Raw genomic sequence first — 19,744 nt, forward strand, 5'->3', positions numbered from 1 at the left:
ACATTTGGATCATCTCACTTGGGTTATTTTTAAAGAACCTGCGACTTTATCACAAGTTTCCTCTTTGCTATCCCTAGCACAATGTTTACTAGCACACATTCTATACAAATACTAAACCTTAATAGTAATGGTAATACTAAGTTAAAGAGTCTAGGGTGCCTTGCGAGTCTATTACAAGTTTTGTCTTTGCTAGTGCACTTGGGGTTTGAAGTTTTATTTTCTGCAGCAATAATAGGCCAGGGCCTGCAATAAGTATCTTCGAATTTAAATCCATCCTTTTGCCTAAGAGATTGATAAAATCGATTTCGAATGCTCAAGATAGCAAGGACAAAACTTGTGATAGAATCGCAAGTGCAGAATGCGTCAAACCAGATTTGGAAATTTTCAGAATGTTGAACAGATAGATCCAATGACTAAGATAAAAGTCCATAACGCTCAACCGGACAATCACTTTCATTTGCAAGTAGTGGCTACCCCCCACATGCCTTCTGTCTCGCTGGACCACCTATCTCGTGCAGTGTGCGCCTCTGAGAAAGATTGGCTGCTAAAAATTCGTGTTCGTCTGTGAGCTGAGGAGCGTCTCTTTTCATTCTTAGGAAAATAAAAGTTCGCTGATGAGGAATGTGGTTTCTTCCGAAACATTCGTAGATGAAGATTTGAAGATTGAGTAAAAAATCATCATCTAATAGAGCAAACAATTATTTGTACCATTTGAAAGAAAATACATCCTATGGCAAGACTTGCCACTTAAATATAATGAATAATGCAAAAAATTGTAGGAGAGTACCAACTGGACAGGCAGTCAGTTGGATAGATGTTAAATGTTAATTGTCCAAAAACATTTTTCGAAATGACGCCAGGCTCAGACTGCTCTTGCCCTTTTAAGAGAAATTGATCAACATTGCTGCCATTTTAGCATATTTTCACATTTGGCTGGTTTTGCTAGACTTTTTCAATAGTTCTAGCTGGATTTAGCTTTAAATGTAAACTGAATTGCCTATTAATTGCGTATTTATTTCTCAGCGCAGTTGCCTGAATCAGAGTACGAAATTTCTAGGCCACTAAGTCTAATCTTATTTAAATATCAATAATATAATAATTTTAGATATTAGAGACTTTTGGCACTGGGAATAAAATACTTACGCCGCGATTGTAGTGTATTTTTTAAAGAAATATGGTTTTTTGTGTGGTCTAATTTTTTTTTTAATTTTATAAATTTTCTAATCCATAAGCCGCGAGTACAATATTTGTATGTACTATGTATGTATGGTGACGTATGGCTAAATCCCTATCTTGTTTCCAGCCGAATGTCAAATGAATAGGGTGCCCAAAAATGCATGTGCATTTGTTGGCGCTGCAACGCTGCTCTTTCTATCTCTTTCTGGCTGTTTTTCTCACACACACAGCAAGCGCACCAGAAAAAGGAAAGACAAGTCGAGAATGATAAAGCAAAACGAGAGCAAAGACCCCGCCAAAGGCAAAGGCACACAAAAACAACAAAAAAAGTCAACAGGGGAGTGGAGCCACAGATAATACACGTACTGTGCTTTGGAGAGGGCGGATTGAAAGGGGAGCAGCCGCGCAAGTATAGCGCACACACACATGCACATGCCTAGTACAGATACACGCACACAGCGAGTACACACAAAGTAAGAGAGTGGTTGGAAGAATGAGAGGGGGGGAATATCGCGCAATGAGCGTGTACCGTACTGAGAGGAGAGCCCCCCACAAAGTCCGACGACAACGAACAGCGTAATGTAAAATCGTTGCTCTACAGAAATCTGAGAGCCTGATGACATTCAGTACATTTTGTTACTTTTGTGCACGCAGCCGGCGGACCCCAGAGTGTTCCGAGTTGGCCGCCAGCTGGAGGAGCTGTAGCCGTACACCAGGAGGAGAACCTACGGCTCCACTGGTGGAAGTGAATGCCCGCAGCCGCCAGGGGAGAGGGATTACATGTAATAAAAATGAGCACTGGCACTGCCGCTTCCTGTCAGGTCCCTAACGATAATCCTGTTACCCATCTCCGAGAGAATCCCACTTCCATCTCCATCCAGGTTGAAAGAGCTGTAAAAGCCACGTCCACACCGTTTTTGTCGTAACGGGTCCCCTAGGGGCCATCCGCACTCGCATGGTGCATGGTTGTGTTACATTGGGAAAAGGAGCCCAGATTTCGTAGCGACGCGATGCACTTTTTTGCAAAAAAATACAGCAAAATGCAAAAATGTACTCGCTTGCGACTGTGTTTGTGTGAGAGCGAGCGAGAATGGGGCGGAGCAGGTGCGCGTCTTGTTTCGCGTGCAGGAGATTTGCAGTCAAAGACCTTTCCCATACACAAATCTTGATACAAGTTAATACATGTCCAAGTGAGTGTCAGGTTTGTGTGAGTGTGTGAGAGACGAGCAAACGTCATTGCTCTCCATTTGCTGTACGCCGTTGTGTCTGCCTTCGTCTGTTGGGGTGTTTTGGTGTGTGGGGGCTGCTGGGAGCTGATGGCGCTGCAGCGCATCGACTGAGATGCACTTGCATTGCCTCTTTTGCTCTTTGGTTGGCTTCGACTTTTTTTGAATCGCTCTCTTGCTCCCTCTCTCACTCAGCTGCAGTTACACAAGCAAGCAGCGTAGCGGTGTATGTTTGCGAGCGTATGCGAGTGTGAGGGAGAATGCACTTGCACAGTGGGCTCGGGTCGGTTAACAGTTGAGTGAAAACTATTTGAGAAAAATGTTACAAATGGATTTCGAATCTTTGTTCAGTTTAACGTGTTGTATTTTATGATGGATCTAAAGTTTGGAGGCCCGAAAACGTATATTTTCCGATTTAGATATATTTTAGAGATTTATTTTGCGAATTTACATTTTTAACGAAAAACACTCTAGCTAGATAGATTTTAAAGGTTGCCTTTAATACAAATTTTGTTTTATTGTTGTACCAATTATTTTTCGAAACTGTACCTTTATGTTGAACACCTTCCTAATGATTTCATTACACTGTACCGAGCAAAAGTTCAATTGCATTGGTCTTTTGCTGTTTCTTTCGTACCGTTTTGTGCCTGACTCGCTTGCTCTCATTGAAAAAACGTTCAAAGCAGGAGAAATACACAGAAAGAGAGATAGCAGCCAGACTCACAAACATACACACACAGCCACATAGAACTGTGGCAATCGGCTACTGCATTTGGAGGGGAAGTAGAAAAGAGTAACCGATGTGGAGGACTGCTCCCTCTCGCAGTCAGTCTCTATCACTCTTTCTCGCTCTCGCCCTGACCGTGTGTGTGCATTTTTTATTGTTACACAAGTCGTCGTCGGATCCGGGAATCCGCTTCTGCATCGGTGCTGCGTCTCTGTTACAAAATATTGACGAAGAAAAATCATACAACGTTTTTTTCAAAACTTTTTTTTCAACCATTTTTCATTGGTACGCGTGCAACGGAGGTTGAGGCAGAAGTACCCCCAAAACAGGGTCCGCCAGGAGGACTGCCAACATTTTTGGGGAGGGGCATCTTCTATGAACCGATAGACACACATTCGTGTGGTTTTCATTTGGGGAAAACTGAGGCCAGGATTTTTCCTAGCCATAGCAAACGACGTAGGGGCAATAGATGCAACCAGTTGGAGTTGCATGTGCCCCCAATAGGTGCATTGGTTGCATTGGATTGGTCTGGCGCTGCTGCTGCTTCATTCATGGCTCGCTCATGGATCGTTGGTCTATGCCGTCTGGGCTCTGTCTAACAGAAAATTCAAAGAGTTTTTCCAAGCAGACGACGACGCGTCGGACTCTAGGCTCGACTAGGCCTCGGTCTGGGGCTACACTTCGGCAGATGCAAGGCAAAAGCGGGTCGCGGGTGTCGGTGCATCGTGCATCGGGAGATGCACTTTTCAAACAGTTTTCCATCAGCTGACGCTCTCTGACGGCACTGGGCTGGAGGGGGCGGCAATAGGAGCCGCCGGCTCGAGACTCACACTCACACTCGAGCCCATAGACCAAAGAGAGCCATAGAGCCATAGAGAGGGAGCGAGAGAGATAGGGCTAGCTCTGGAGAGGGAGATAGAGATAACTGCAGCTACGTGCATTTTACGTGTAGAAGAAGAAATTGCACTCTGTACGTAGATGCGATGACGATGTCGTAACTGCAACATAGTGCAGCCACGGTGCATGGGGCGGAGGGCAGCTTCATTCTCCTCTATAAGTTCTCAGTGCATCATTTAGTTGACTTGGCACCAGGTAGGAAGCAGAAGCTGAAAGAGTATCTATGGAGTATTATTACTAGTACATTATCTAGGCATAGAGTGCCTAGCAGGAACAAGTAGACGATAATGCTACATAGTAAGTACACATAGCCCCTACTGATTGGGCGAAAGAGGGAATGCCGCATTACACTCGAAATAAAGAGCCATAGCTCAATGATTTCAAAATGGAACTAATTGAAACGATTATTATATTGCATTTCCAATAATTATTTAATTAATTTTTAGCGACTTTTTAATCTAAGGGGAATTTCAAAGGCCTGGTCTGGTCTGGTGATCCCATTTGGTTTGGAATAATAGCAATTTGGCAGCCATTATTTCAAATATTTATTCAACTTTTAACATAGTCGCACATACATACAGTGTGACCCTCTTTACAGTAACCTTCAGGTAAGAGAACTCCAATCAATCGCTTGAACTGATCCACCCTATACCAAAGAGCGTCTACTCCCGTCTTTGCTCTTTTCGTCCGATCGTCAAACTCAAGATACCGAGATACAGAACAACGCGAAGAGGCATAACAAAGAGGATTGGGATGACTGAGTGCGAGTGCAATGCACTGACCGAGTACATTGGCCCCAGACAGTCAGACACACCGATACGAAACACACACTCGCACACACATTCTATCTCTCGCAGCAAACACACCCACACACACAGTGAACAAGTTGTGCGACCTTCTGGCTGTCTGTCCTCTATATATAGCCATCTCTTTCGCTTCGTTGCGCCTTTTGCCGTTACGTCTTACGTCATCCATCGGCTGGTCTCTGTTCGCCTGTTCACTTAACATCGCATGACGCAAACTCCACCAAGAACGTACATTTCTCAACCGCGCCACGAAACGCCACACAACACACCAGACAGAAGGCGCATTCAACAGATTGTTGCCAGGCAAGGCGGTGTGGCACACACACACCATACACTGTACCGTACCCACAGTGTGGATCCGCGCAGTGTTGACGTTTGCCGATGGGGAGCTCTTTAACAGCGGTGGGCATAGAAAATCATTAGAAGCAACCCAAGAGCTACCAAGTTTTCATAGAAATGGCAAAAATCTGGCCGCAACTTTGCCAGGAAATGGGGAACCGCCGCCAGAAGCTGGAAATGGCGATGGAGATGCAGCTGGAGCTTGGGAACTAGAGGTGGAGATGGTGCTAGAGCCGCGACTAGAGGTGGAGATGATGATGGAAAAGTGGTTTGAGTAAGGCTTGGAGTGTTCTCTTGACTGCAGTTGGGGGTCTGGAGTGTCGCTGTACAGCTGTGTACTTTAACTGGCGTTCAGGTTTCAGTATACTAACATCGAATGGTTGACGGTGGCTGTAAAATTAACATAACAAAATGATAGATAGGGGGGCATTTTCCATTTTCGAACTATAATTTCCAACGTTTTTTATAGCAAAATAGCGGGGCATTACTTTTAGCCGAGTTGAAAATTTCTTAGAGCCTGTTCGTTTATGTTTAAAACACACAAACGAAGCAATGGCCCCCAGGTTGTGTCCCTCCTCGAAGATAGGCGACAATTCTTATGCCAGGGGAAGACTCTTTAGCGTATGGGGCACGCCTTCTAACATTATAATTTATTATTATTATATTTCGTTTGCTTAATTACACCAGGAAAACAGAAGTTGTGCACCACTCAAAAATGGTAACACCAATGCCGAAAATCAGGGGTAGAACAGCAGAATCGCACGCCTAGACATGCATACAATCCGCAACGAGAACAACAGGCCACCATCCTCACAAAGACCGTGGTTCCGTTCCGTTTTACTTTTCTTTTTTGTCTCATTGGGCAAAAAATCGAAAAAGATGGCTACTAGCAAAGCGGGCTAACAGAAAGCATAGCATGGCGAACGTTGCTGATAGTATTCGTGTTCGCATTCGCAGAGTCTTTCCCATCGCCAATCGGTTGGGGAACGTACATACGAGTAATCGTGTGAAATGTTGGGGAGCTCTAGGAAAGAGCAGGGACCGAGCCAGACAGAGATGGCAGTATTTGAGGGGTACAGGCCCACTACACCACCATTACACGAGACCTTCTCAAGGCTGTTGCGGCCTACGATTGGGAGGCTCCACTTTTGGGGAGACTCTACCTTTGGGGGAGCTCCACTTTTTAGTCGCAGTTGAGGCGCGCGTACACACGCCGACATGGGGAAGTCTTGACTATCGTAGCAGGCGATCAGAAGGCCGCAGCACACGGACCACGTGGCGCTCGAGCTCTCTCTCTCTCTCTCGCTGTGGGAAGGTGGGGCAATGGTGGGTTGCTTTTTTGTTTGTTGTACGAGTGGGTGGTTGGGGGGGAATATGCAGTGTATTCAGGGGAAAATGCGATTACCCGTCACTCGGAATGGCACGAGTACTCGTGCTTGCTTCGCGTATCAGTAAAATGAGTGGCCCCTTCCTCCACAGTCTTTCCGACTTTTTCGAGTTCCGCTCGACTGTTGTTACGTCACGCCATTATGAACTTTGTGGTGATTTTTTTACCCAAACATAAGTGGAATGAATTTGGCATACTGGGGAAGGTTTGGGCATACTTGGGGGAAGTACGAAGGAAACTAGAACATACATTTGTTGTACCCCTAATTAAAGTGGCTTGAATAAATTGATTGAATTGTATAAGAGTTTGTTGGGCTAGGGCTATTGCTAGAGGAACAAGAGCTTTAGCTTTCATGAAGTTACCTTAAATATTTTATTTATGTTTTACTTAACTCAAACTACAATTATAATTGGAAATAACAAGTATACGCATTGTATCCTTTAGATAAACATTGATCTTTGAGCTTTGTAAGGTCAGCAATATCCTTGAATAACTGAAAACAACTTAGGTATTCCATTTCCTGTATAACCAACCCGTATGGGTTGTATGCCAACCCGCTTTTTACTTTTCCTTAAACCCCCTTGTAGACAACGTCACTGTCCTTTTCAGCCTACCAAAAATAATGGCATGCCCGACCACATATCAAATGAATTCTACACCTTGGAGCCAAAGTTGACACAACCCACCTGGCCAACAGAATCCACCACCTGAAACAGAACGACAACTTTGCCCAAAAAATCACTGAATTTTGTGTACCACTTTGTGCGGGGCAGTGCCGGTGCACATGAATGTTTGCTGGGGGGCTCGCCAAAAGGATACTTTCATTTCATGCCCAACGAGAGAGTGCAAACAATTTTTAGTGAAATTTTCGAATAGGCGAACAGCAAATTCGTAGGGCTGTAGCCCAGCTTTTGGTTCTGTTCGGGCTCTGTTCCGTTCTGGTGCTGCCTCTGCCAGCGACGATGTCGACGACAATTTGATGATGATGATACTCATATGTATATTCGCATGTGCTGCGGCGGGGTGCTCAGAGCCCGCCCCATTTAAGATTTTTTTTCGTGTTCTCATGCGCAGGTCGGAGAACCGAACAGAACGGTTCTAAATGATGACGCGAGCACCGGCGCAGGAGAGCAGTAACAAAAACAACAGCCCCACTTAGAACGATAAAACAAACCCCCAACCACACAGTGGGAGTAAGAGAGAGAGCCAACGAGCGAGCGCGTTCACAAAAAGAACACACGCAAAAAGGAGGGGAAAAGGGCTGTTGTGTTTGCTCACTCGCACACACGACATTGACTTTGAAACACATTTGACAGGCGCAAAAGCTCATGATCACGACGGAAGCAGCAAGCTAGTGTTGTTTGCCGAATGTATTGATACCCTTGCAGAGAAACAGGCGACCGAAGCTATTACCCTCAATAAGGAGAATTCACCCAACCCTTTCCAATCAATCGTTAAGCAGCATCTACCATAAAGTCGGGTTCGTTCCGTAGGAGAATAAAAGGTCTGATAAAATAATCATACTCTCTGTGAGGGCATAAGCAGAGCAAACCTTAACGAACCACCACCAACAACAACAAGTTGGATGAGCAAACATTTGAGTGTTCTCATACTCATACTCGTCTCCCTCTCTCAATAATTAGCATTTTTAGCTAAAAGCCTACAATATTGCTGGCCCGCTCTCACGCACAAGGCAACAACAGCAAAGGCATCTAATTCTCCAGACAAAATAGAGGTAAATGAACTGCTCGTGTGTGTGTGCTTCTGTGTGTGAGTGAGCATGAGCGTATTTCATTGTCAAGGTGTCGCTCGCCTGCTCTCGCTCGCTCGCTGTTTCTCTCTCAGTCACTCGTTTAAGAGTGGAAGCAGCCTGCTGTCCATTTCTGCGTCACTGTTACCGTTAAAACTTAAACTTAAAACAGTTCAAACATTTTTTACAACATTAATCGAAAACAAAATCATCAGCCAAGTGGAGAGCCAACCCGAACCTATTCACCGTTCTTGAATCACTCACAATTCCGAACCCACTCCGAGTGCGAGTGCGAGACAGATACCGATACCGATTCCGATTTCGAGTGTGGTGCTTCAAATTCAAAAACGCTTTTCAGTGGCAGTCCAAGTCACAGCAGTACTCCACGGCCTGTCCCCAAAAGCCCCACTGTACTCTGACTGGGTCTGGCGGACTGCTTGCTCTCAAACGAGTACGAGTGTGACACAGAGCGAGTGAGTGAATACTGTGAATGCCTTATATTCGTAGCGGTTTTGTGAATTTTGTAACAGGTTCTCAGCACAAAAAGATAGAGGGTGTGCACATGTTGGCCCCTGGTTGGGTGTGCTTTTTGGTAAAGCAGTGCGGCCGAGCGAGAGAGATAAATATACGACATGTTTGCTCAGTGTTCGATGGTTCGTCCCGCTCTCTGCTGTTCTCTCTGCGCGCCTGATAACTGTTTTAGTTAAAGAGCAATCCATTTTGTTTTGCGAAAAGGAAAAGGAGTAGCGCCAATGTTCTGGCCCCCATTTCTGTTGTTGCTGTCTCGCATTTCTGCTACTGTTGCCGTCTCGCCGATTCGTCATGGGCAAAGCTGCGAGAAAGAAACGGAAGGGACACAAAGCTGAGCGAAAAGTAGCTGTGTGGGTGCTCTTCGGTATTAGAGTAGACGTCCTCCCTCCAGAAAAGGGTAGTAGTAGTAAAACTATCTGGCTTTATATGAATCAATAATTAAGTGGCTTTTCTTAAGTTTGAGTACAGCAACAAAGCTTGTCTGTTTATACAATGATTAAATGTTTTGAAGGTCTTAAGCTTTAAGCGCATTGAGATTGAGTGCCACAAAAGCTAATTGAGCATTTTGTGTGTTATCTTCAGTAAACAAAATGCAGCTTATTTACACAAACTCACTAAACCCAAAATTTCTTATTGCAAAATTAATTATATTCAAATTAATTGAGTTAATATAACGTGATTTTTATTCCACTCCGCTTAGGGGATATTCCTTCAGAAGTTCCTATGGGCTCTCTAGGTCTGGTGCCCTACAGAACTTTTGATTCGAAAATAAGCTCGTCTCTCAGCCTGAGATTGGGACTTCAAGCCACTTTGTAGACGAGAGCCTACCCCCGCATTTTGGCTTTTTGATAATGCTTTTTGTGCTTTGCGAATTGAAAGTTTTAACCGCGCTTTTCAATGGATTTGTACATAAGAATAACATACATATGTACATACATATGAATGCAAGAATTAAGGTGATTTTTGGTTTAATAACAAAAAAGCACGGGCCTCTAAGTCATAGATTTGTATGTTGGGGAACGAGTCTGATTACTTATGTATTTACGATTTCGGATAAGCCTTTTGAAATAATGCAAAAATGTGAATTTTTCGATGGTGATATTTTGCAATATTGGCTGGTAGGTCTCAGGTCTTTCACACAAGGAGTTTCTATTTTCTACGCTCAATTCCTAAAAATCTGATGCATGAATTTACAGATCAAAATCACTAATCATGTGCATTCAGCAGATAACGCAGCACTGATCAGGTTCTGCTGGTGAACTTTGGATGAATTTGCAACTACTTATAAATAGAATACCACCACAACTCTGCCTCAGCATGATGTCCTGCATCTCAGAGACCAAGTGCTTTTGTAGGAATAAGAAACCATTTTATTGGACCTGTCCAGCTGTTTGCCTGGCGATGTTCATTCCACCCAATTCGATGCTGCTCCCGATCATTTGTACATGTGTACATAAATATTTATGTATGAGAGAGTATCCCAATTAGTCGTTCGTATCTCGTTGCTTTTTGGCATGTTGCTTTCTTTTATTATACTTTAGTTTTGACTGTGCCTCTTTTTTTGAGTTCATCTGAGTTTCCTTATCCATATTCGACAGTTCCTGTATCTTTGGTTCCTTTTGGGCCTCCTCACCCTTTGCAATCTTTGACCTTTGGCGCGGCTTTTACTTTCACTGACCATGTACTATATCTCGTCCTTCTCCTCCCGTTTGCTCCTAAGATCTCCTACGCGTGCATGCAGATTAAAGATTATATAGAAAATATAATATACATTTTTTGTGCAACTGTGATCTTTATCTTTTGTTATTTGCATGTAATGTTATTTTTTCCCTTTAAATGCGATCTTCTCTGGAATTCCTAGTACTTTCAAAATTAATATTCAATTTTAATATTATTAATATTAATCAATACACTTCATATGTTCAACATAAAACGCTTTTGGATTTAGTTCTTAGAGGCATTTTCTCAGAACTTTTACACACTCAGAGAGGGGCTACAGAACAGACAGAGAGTAAGACATGGTCAGACGATGCAGCTTGCAAACAAGTTCAGAACTTGAATTATTTAGCTTGGAACTTTTCGTGAGCGAGGAGAGAGAGAGAGAGCAGCCCTAACCGAACACTTATGGGCACACTTATCCCCCCCTTCAATCGTGCTCTGCCCTGGGAATGTATTATAATAAAAGCACTCGGAGGTGAACTTGACAGATTTAACTTTTTTCAAGTTTCGTTTCGGAATACCAAAAAGCAGCCGCATCGCAACTTTGGCAAGTTAATTTCTGATGGAAGCTACAGTTTTTGAAAGTTCTTGTGCTGGGCGCTGAAAATCGTCGAAGGCTTTAGCAGGGCGATATGTATTTGTTTTAAAACAGGTCGTTGGTCGTTGCAACGGTGTTCGAAGGGGGGGGAACAAAGCGCCACAGACCGATCCGAGCGTAAGCGTTTTTTCTTGTTTATTGTTTTTTTGGCGAGAGCTTAAACAGCTTTTTACCCAAAGAAATTATATATTATTTGTTTGCTGATGCAGTACTGGGCGGTCTAAAATTAAGTTTCATATTTTGTTTGTGTAAATGAAAGAAATCGTCGAGTATAAACATATTTTCAGCACGCACCCCCTCACTACGAGAAATGGAGAAATACGTACGAATCGAAACCAACGGAATCTTTGCGGCGACCATTCGGTGTTCGCTTTCGTTGTGTCTACAAATTTGATGAAGCCGGCCGCTTGCACCACACAACGAACGCCCGACCGCCAAATTGCACAACTCATTCGGTGTAGAATTATTGTAATCCCCACCAGGCGCACATAAACGCACAGCAAACGGATATCGCCAAATGTCTTCGGAGTGCTTTTTAGCTCGCTTCGCTTTCCGCCATGTGTGCGAAAGCGGGACAACGGCTGTGCGTAGCTTTTTGCCGCGCCCCAAAAGAGCGAACGAAGCTACACATGGACGCATAGGCCGTCCCGCTCTCGACCAGTGTTGCATTCACATGCGGCCGTAAAATCGAATAGTGCAGAAATGACGCAATCTGCGTGCCTTTTTCGCTGCGCGCCTGCTGAAAAATTCACAAAAAGCCAAAATAGCGCGGAACGTATAAATCGGGTACACTGGACGTTCCGCGGCATGGCAATCTTAAGGGAACTAAACAAAATACTAGCCAAACCTAGCACTTTTTCGTTGTTTAAATTTGATTATCTCCGTATTTGTGATGTGTTTTTATTTTTGTGTGCTATTAAAACATTTACTTGATTGTTTCTGGGCGTTAAATGTTATTAAATGGATAATAGAAGTAATTACAAATAGTTCCGTTGGAATGTTCTTTGTTCTACGTCGCACTTTTTGAATTCGTAACGTTTGGCGGAGCCCGCGTGTATTCAAATTCTGGCAGTGTGTTTTCACTGCAGCCTCTTGACAACTCTTGAATGCAGTTTTGATCAAAAACATCTGTGTTTGAGTCTATTTATAGAATTTACAAAGAAATTACAGCAAATATATTGCAATTCGTAAGTTTTCACAGAAGCTGCTCAAGGTAAGTGCCAATTTTTAATGGAATAAACCGAAACGAAAAGCAAGCCATAAATATTGGATACATTTTTCTTAAGGATTTCAACCTTTCAAACTTATTGGATTTGGATTGAAATGCAATTTTTTTATATTTTCAGCAATTACATAACTGATCAAAGAGACCATGGCGCTGCCCGAGGGATTGTCTAGCAAAATGAAGGTTTTCCAGGTGAGTTATCAATTCCTAGTCCAAGTAAATGTCACTTTAGAGCTTTATATCTTTAGGCTGTCAACGATGTGCCAGTTTTCCTGAAAGGTGGACCCATTGACAAAGCCCTGTTCGGCATTACGGCGGGTCTGTGCGGAATCGGACTGATAAGCATTGTCCATATGATCTACACGATGGGCTTTGCCAAGAAGAAGGCCTAATTTAAGCGCTCGAATGTCATGTTTTATCCATTAAAGCAAAGGAAGCGTACAACAATTATTTTAATGACTACATGAGAGTTTAAAGAAATGACAACCCGCCCATTTCCATTTTTTTCAAAATCTACAGAGCAGCACTGTTCCCATGTGTTAATATCGATAACGATATGGTTCCGTTGACGTGTGAATAGCGTTATAAAAATTGTGTTACAGGATGACCATTTAAAGTATCTTAAAATGTTTTGGAATATTTTAAACCAGCATTTTTTTCAATCATTTTTAATGTTATCAGTTAACACACATGTGTCTCTTTTAATAATTTACAAACTGAAGACAAAGCTGCCTTGCTTCCAGAAGAGGTGAAATTAATTAACAATTTAAATACAAATTTGTGCAATATAAAGTCATTAAATGTACAATCCAATAAAAAGGAGTACTTATAATAAGTTAAATTGTTTCTTCAAACGCATTAAATTATTGTTTCAGGTTAAAAGTCTTTGCAAGCTAATAAAATCAAATCGAACATCAAAATCGAGGAATATTATTTAAGACTACGGTATATTTTGGTATATTTCCGAGGAACTGTCGGTATATTTTATCGATAATTCCGCGGTCACACTTGTACCTGGTCATCGTCGTGCAACCATCCCTAAATCGCAGTAGCGATTAAATACCAAAAAAAAAAACAAAAAATAGTTGAATTTAGCAAAACAAAGAAAATGGAGCCCAACGATGAAGTGGTAGAACGCCAGAAACTCGTGCCAAACGATGTGGAAACGGAGGAAGAAGCTCAAAGCCAAAGTGCACCGAAATCAGCTCAAACCCCTGCCTCGCCCGCGGTGCCAAACGTAAAGATTCCCACTTCCCTTCCTCCAACATAAAATGCACACCCAAACCCCGCCCAAATCCTCCGCTTCTCGTCACATATTCATTCCATATCCATATTGCAGATCAAAATCAAAGGCATATCCAGTGGGGACACCACACGTAGCCGCAATTCTGCCTCCTGTTCCATAGAGCGTACCATATCCGAGAAGGACAAGGACAAGGGACAACAGCCCACTGCCACCAAGGTGACCTATGTAAACGAGAGACGGCCGCGCCCCCAGGCCCAGGGCGGCAGCGGTGGTGCTGGCGATGAACGTTTCGAGTTCAAAACGAGGCCACGCAAATTGCTCAAAGGTGGGTGTCAGCCGTAAACAGATTTACTCATGAATTTCTCCTTATCTTGCAGTTGCCATGAACGCGCTCGGTATTTGGTATTCGTTGTGTCAGCTGTCACTGCTTTCTCTGCTTCTATTGATAAGCAATGGTCTAGCGAAGGGCAGTCCATCAAGTCACTGCCCGCACCTCTTTTTAGCTATGAGTCACCCATTGTCAGCCCATATGTTGGGGCCTATATTAACGCTAAATTATTCACACGCACCCGAAGCCACCCACATTCTTGGATAACTCGTTATAATTTTAATAATTGAAATTACAATACTTTGGCCTAGGCGCCTGGGAACGGCGACCTCTCCTAGAGGTTCTCTATCCTCTTCCTCTTGGTTTCTTGTAGCGCTTTGCCTCTTCCTTTCGGTTTTGTCTGGCTCTATGCCTCTCCCATTACTTATACGTAGACCTGACGCTCTCCTTTGATTGCTTTCTGGCGCCTAGAACTCGCCATTTGGCTTTGTGCTTCTCCTTAAGGTTCTGTCTGCCCGCACAAGTCGGTTCATTCGCACGTCCTCACGTTGATATTTATATAAATTTATAATTCGTGTATAGATAGCTGTAATTATTTATGATTATTTTGTTCTTGTTTTATTAATTTTGTATGTTTTATGCGTTTTCTTTTATTTTGTATATATAATACCATTCCCACCCGTATGATTTGGCATGAAGATGGCGATGCATTGGAGCCAACACACAGCAGTGCCAGTAGCTTGAATGCCATTACATTGGTGAGCAGCGAGTGGCTATCCCCAGATCCCACCATCACAAACACCACCACCGCCATCAGCACCAGCACCAGCACCGTCACGAATAACAACAACAACAACAACGACAGCACAAAACCCAACCACAACGACACCAGCAATAACAATAATAGCAATACAAACACACCGCGATCGCAGCGTCGCAAACCAGCAGCAACAGCAGCCACATCGATGCCAAATGCCAGCGTTCATAGCGACAAATTCGATGATCGTCCAATAAAACATCATTCCTTTGTCTCCGAAGTGCCCGATGTGAAGCATATGGAACGTGCCCTCCTTGGCCTGCTGGACGACTTTCATTCGGGCAAGCTGAAGGCATTCGGTGAGGCTTCAATAGAAATTTGCAAATACTTCGATGGTACCTTCTAATTGAATCATTTTCTTGTGCTCCCAAGCAGGCTCTGGCTGCACCATGGACCAGATGACCAAGATACGGGAGCAACAGGAGAGTCTGGCCAAATTGCATTTCGAACTGGCTGCCGCCGAGGAGGATTCCCTGGAGCATGGCAACGAGTTCAACACGAACAAGGCGCAGGAGAATATGCTGCAGCTGATGCAGCGACTCGAACAGTTGTCCATCTCCATTGAGCAGCTGCAGACGAGCCACACGGGTCTCTGAGACTTGGCCCCGCCCCAAAGGGGGGACAAATGCCTGCTCTGGCTCTGAACACTGAACACTGAACACGAAAACACACACAGACAGACAGATGGGATTCAAACATGTTTTTACACTGGAGATTAGCAACAAGAAAAAGAAAAAGAAAAAAAGGAAGAAGTTTTCAATATTTGTAGAATTTGTGTAAATATCTAAGTTATATGCTTAAGTAGTAGAACTCTCTCGATAAGCTTCTTATGCGCTAACTAATGTTTAGCACACTCGCAGTGATTGTGAAATTAATTTAGATTTATCTTTGGCCTAGCAATAGTTTTTTCCCCCCTCGAACGACAGTGCCAAGTTTGTAAGGTGCTAAAAAAAAAGACTCTTGACCATTGGCAATGTTTTTTCATTTGTGTGCTACAAATCGAAATTTGTTCAAATTTATTGTTTTGTTATAGTTATTTGCAATATACATAGACACACACACACACACACACACATAGACCTACATCCATACCATCGGAATCTATTAAAGTTATCATTTTTATAATAATTATAAAACATGCCATAAATGGTTTCATGGAATTATTATTAATTCAACTTATTCAACTGCTGGCGCTTAAGGAACCTTTTTCCTTGAAACGGAATTCCCCATAATTTGTAAACAGTTCCTCAGCCCCAAGGAGAATGTGCCCAACCAATTCCCAACCCACTCGCAGCGCATGTTCCGTTCTGCATGCACAATCCGTGTACATCCCGCCCCACTCTGGATGGGCATTTCGATTTGTGTGAACCTTTGGACAAGTGCATTCGTACATAGGAAATTTTATTCAACATTGATTTAATTTATGGATTTGTATTCAGCTGGTGTAATCCCCACCACTGATGGCTACTCCGCTCAAGCGGCGAGTCTCTGGGCTGTCATTGCGCAGTCGCAGCGCGGCTTTTGTTCTTTTTTTTGGTTTATTTCTTCTGTTGTTTTGTGATCGGTAAAAGTAATTTGTTGTTCGTTCTTCTTTCTTTTAAATGCTGCTGTAAGTCCGGGTTTCAAATAACAAGAACTCTACACTGAGAGAAATGGTGGTGGCATTTTTTTCATTTTCTTGCAAAGGTCTTTCGGCAGAAGGCGACTTAAGACCATCGTTTCAGGTTAAACTAAACTAGTTTCTGGCTTAAATAAGTACTGGTCTTCGGTCTCAATATGCTTGCAAAATAGTTCAGCAGAGGCCTTCGAGCTTGAGCCATTTGAGAGCAGTTTGAACTAATCTTTTGTAAGGCGTGCATTCCTCTCTCCCAAGATGTTTCCAATTGCTTTTTGTCCAACTCGATTGTGTTGCAATCTTAAGAGGTATAAATAAATCTATTGTTTTATTAGGGCTTCTCTTCGTCAAAGTATTGAAAACCCTCCTTCATGTAGAGGTTTCCACCACCCAAATTAGGATTATTTTGTTGACAACAAATGGCTGAAGTTTTCCATAACTAGGTATAGACCTAAATCAATTAAGCATCATCGTAGCCTAATTACCATCATTAATATTAACCCTAATGGCAATACCTTAAACTACTTTTAATTTCCATTTAATTTCATATAATTTCCTATAACCTTTCCTGTAATCTTTTTTCTGCCCCGTAATTCCTGGTAATCTTTTCTCGAGTGTACTCCCACTTGTTGTGTGCCACCAAAAACTCTGTCGGGTTCTTTTTGGGGTTTCGTTGCTTAGTTAGCGGTTTAGTGCATTCCATCCAGCCTTGTGTCGGCCTCTGTTGGGCATTTGCCTGAAGAAGAAATGAAGAAATAAACGCTTGGACCGTCGCATCCGCTACGCTGCATACAAATGCAGTCGTATCGGACAGGGCGTGGCAGGGAACACGCAACATCTATCCCAAAAAACAACAAAGAACAAGTAAGAAATTGTTACCACAAAGTGCCACTGCTGCTGCTCCACCTTCCTGCACCTTTTCTGCTGCCACATCCCATCCCATTCCATTCCATTCCATTCCCCACTTCCATTTGTCCGGCGTTCCATCACGTGCAGAGGTCGCCTCTGTTGATCGAGAGGATTGGACATGGAAATGGGGAATATCCGCGGCATTTGTCTCGGCTTGGCCCAACCCTAGAATGTGTGTGCAGCGACAAGTGCCTTTGGTGGGTGCAACAGTGGATCCGAAACGGATTGGGATCGTTGGCAGTTCATCGTAACTCCCCCCGCTCCATCCAGAGTTATGTAGAGAAGGCAGGCAGGGAGTCGGGTAAGAAGTCATTAAATATGTGTGGCGCATATCAAATTTCGAATGAATTGAACTTACTTGGCTTTTGGTCACATGAGAATTTGATGAACTGCCAAAGGCATAAAGGAGGAGTCGTTGATACTTACCAACAGCACTGCAGGTGGAGGTGGAGGTGGAGTCATGTCTCTCTGGCCAAGGGTTGACACTTGTTGCACCACAAAGGAATCCGATACTTGATTAACCTGAACTCTGACTTTCAGTGGCGAAAGCATTTCAGGCATTTGGCTTACACACACACACACAGAGAGAGAGAGAGAGAGAGAGAGCTGGCTGTCTGGACTTAATCCTGCCCACCCAAGAGCACACAAAACAGCAGAGACGGGCAGACAGGCCCGGTGCCTTCTGGAGACCTTTTTGCGGAAATTACGTTGCTGATGAGCAGCTGAAGGAAAAGCGGAAGACGCACGAAGCTTTTCCTACCTACAGGAAGTGCGACAAAAATTCAAACAGACTCACAGTGGGGAGTGGGAGTGGGACTGGGAGTCCTACTTGCTGCTGGTGCTGCGCTGCATCCTGCTGCCACTGCGGAAGCAAAAGGAGGTAGAACACAGGGGCGGGTGGTGGCGGATGGTGGCGGGTGGTGGGTGCTGTGGCTGAGTGGGTTTTGGTGCTGGGCATAAATGCGCACACGGCAAAAAAGGCAAAGGCAAGTTTCCTGCCCGAAAGCCAGGAGGACTGCCAAAGAGGAAGTGACTAGTGGAGGGGTGGCAGCAGTGGAAGAGTGGGTGGGTGGCTGGCTGTGTGTTATCGTTATCCCCGAGCTCGAATGGGGGGCGACGTACTTTATTTCCTGAAAATGTCCTCGAAAATATGAACATTATATCCCGGAAACGGAAGCTGCAGCATTTGCAAGGAAGTGACGGGGCAGGCAGCAGCAGGGGGAGAGGGAGTGGATGATGGCTGGGCACAAAACATGGACATGAATGTGAATGTGAATGTGGATGTGGATGTGGATTTTGGATGGTTTGATTAAAGCGGGTAAACAGCGACGACGACTGACAGGCACGAAGTACCCGGGCAGGACCCCGGACGAGCAGCAGCAGCAGCAGCAACAGAGAACAACACAAGTGGAACAGGACACGGGAGGATAAACGGAAGAGCAATGAGAGGGGGAGAGAGAGGGAGGGAGGGAGCAGCAGCAACTGAGAGTTGGACATCTCTACGTTGTCGCATCCTGCAGGAAGCGTGACGGTTGCCGCTGGCCACCCGCCTTTTGCCTCCACAAAATGGCAAACGGAATCCGAGAGGCAAAAGCCTTTACATCAAGGAAATGACGGAAGCAGCTTCAGCAGTAGCTCGACTCGACACAGAGGGAGAGAGAGAGAGAGAGAGAGAGATGTGGGGCACACACAGGACACCGGAGCACTGGCAGGAAATCATCGTCCCAGCGACGTAAATTAAATTCCATGCAAAGTTAATTTTTGTCACCCACCCAAGATGTGGATCCAGAGCAGAGATGTGCTTAGCCGTGGAGTTTGGCAGGGCAGGAGCATGGCACTGTGTGGTTGTGGGATTTATGGGTGAATGATATGGTAAAAGTTTATAAATCATGAAACCAAAAGGGAGGCAGCCATGCCAACTACTGCAAAATGGAATCTAGAGTGTGTGCGTGTGTGTGTGTGTGATGGATAAATATCAAATTGAATTGAGTTTTTGCTAAAGAATGGGAAATCGACTTATGTTTTAGATGGTGGGAGAATGGGAGGAACACACAAGGCAGCTAAGTTTTGTGGGGCTTTAAACATATTTTATTCAATTACCAAACGACACTCTGGTAGCTGGAAGCTGGAAGACTCTTCACACTTAATTGTGGCGAAGAAACTCTCCTATCCTAACCAGTTTTCCCCATTTTTCCCAACAGTTTTCGATGTTTCCCCTGTATTTTTTGATCATTTGCAAACTCCTCAAAGCTAGCTTAATTCTATGGCAAGCGCTGCGAGACGCACAAGCGAAACACGCAAAAGAGAATGCCCAAGAATGCGACAACAAAATCCAAGCGTGTTTGAGAGCCAAAATTATTGTAATGTAATTTGTAATATTTGGGTGTGTAGGAAAATGTTGCAATTCCCCTAAGAATTACATGAATAAGAACAATTTGCAGAGCACAA

At 43.9% G+C, this 19,744-nt stretch overlaps 2 protein-coding genes across 5 annotated transcripts; both read left to right on the top strand.

Moving 5' to 3' along the window:
• Positions 1-12,242: 12,242 nt before the first annotated feature.
• LOC117582363 (cytochrome c oxidase subunit 7A1, mitochondrial) lies at positions 12,243-12,831 on the top strand. The gene is made up of 3 exons (XM_034270021.1): positions 12,243-12,369; positions 12,503-12,573; positions 12,630-12,831. Exons 2-3 carry the CDS (start codon positions 12,529-12,531, stop codon positions 12,771-12,773), a joined length of 189 nt encoding a protein of 62 aa, XP_034125912.1. The 5' UTR covers positions 12,243-12,369; positions 12,503-12,528; the 3' UTR covers positions 12,774-12,831.
• Positions 12,832-13,415: 584 nt separating this feature from the next.
• Positions 13,416-15,509, top strand: LOC117582254 (coiled-coil domain-containing protein 28B). 4 transcript variants are annotated; one of them, XM_034269864.1, is made up of 4 exons: positions 13,416-13,618; positions 13,721-13,952; positions 14,655-15,071; positions 15,145-15,509. In XM_034269864.1, exons 1-4 carry the CDS (start codon positions 13,490-13,492, stop codon positions 15,366-15,368), a joined length of 1,002 nt encoding a protein of 333 aa, XP_034125755.1. In that variant the 5' UTR covers positions 13,416-13,489; the 3' UTR covers positions 15,369-15,509. The 4 variants fall into 4 exon arrangements, with proteins under 4 accessions (XP_034125755.1, XP_034125757.1, XP_034125756.1 ...); XM_034269866.1 differs by having other exon boundaries at positions 13,417-13,618; positions 14,994-15,071; XM_034269865.1 differs by having other exon boundaries at positions 13,418-13,618; positions 15,148-15,509.
• The last annotated feature ends 4,235 nt before the right edge of the window (positions 15,510-19,744 follow it).

The sequence above is a fragment of the Drosophila guanche genome, unplaced genomic scaffold, assembly GCF_900245975.1.
Source record: "Drosophila guanche unplaced genomic scaffold, DGUA_6, whole genome shotgun sequence".
In the NCBI taxonomy this organism is placed as follows: domain Eukaryota; kingdom Metazoa; phylum Arthropoda; class Insecta; order Diptera; family Drosophilidae; genus Drosophila; species Drosophila guanche.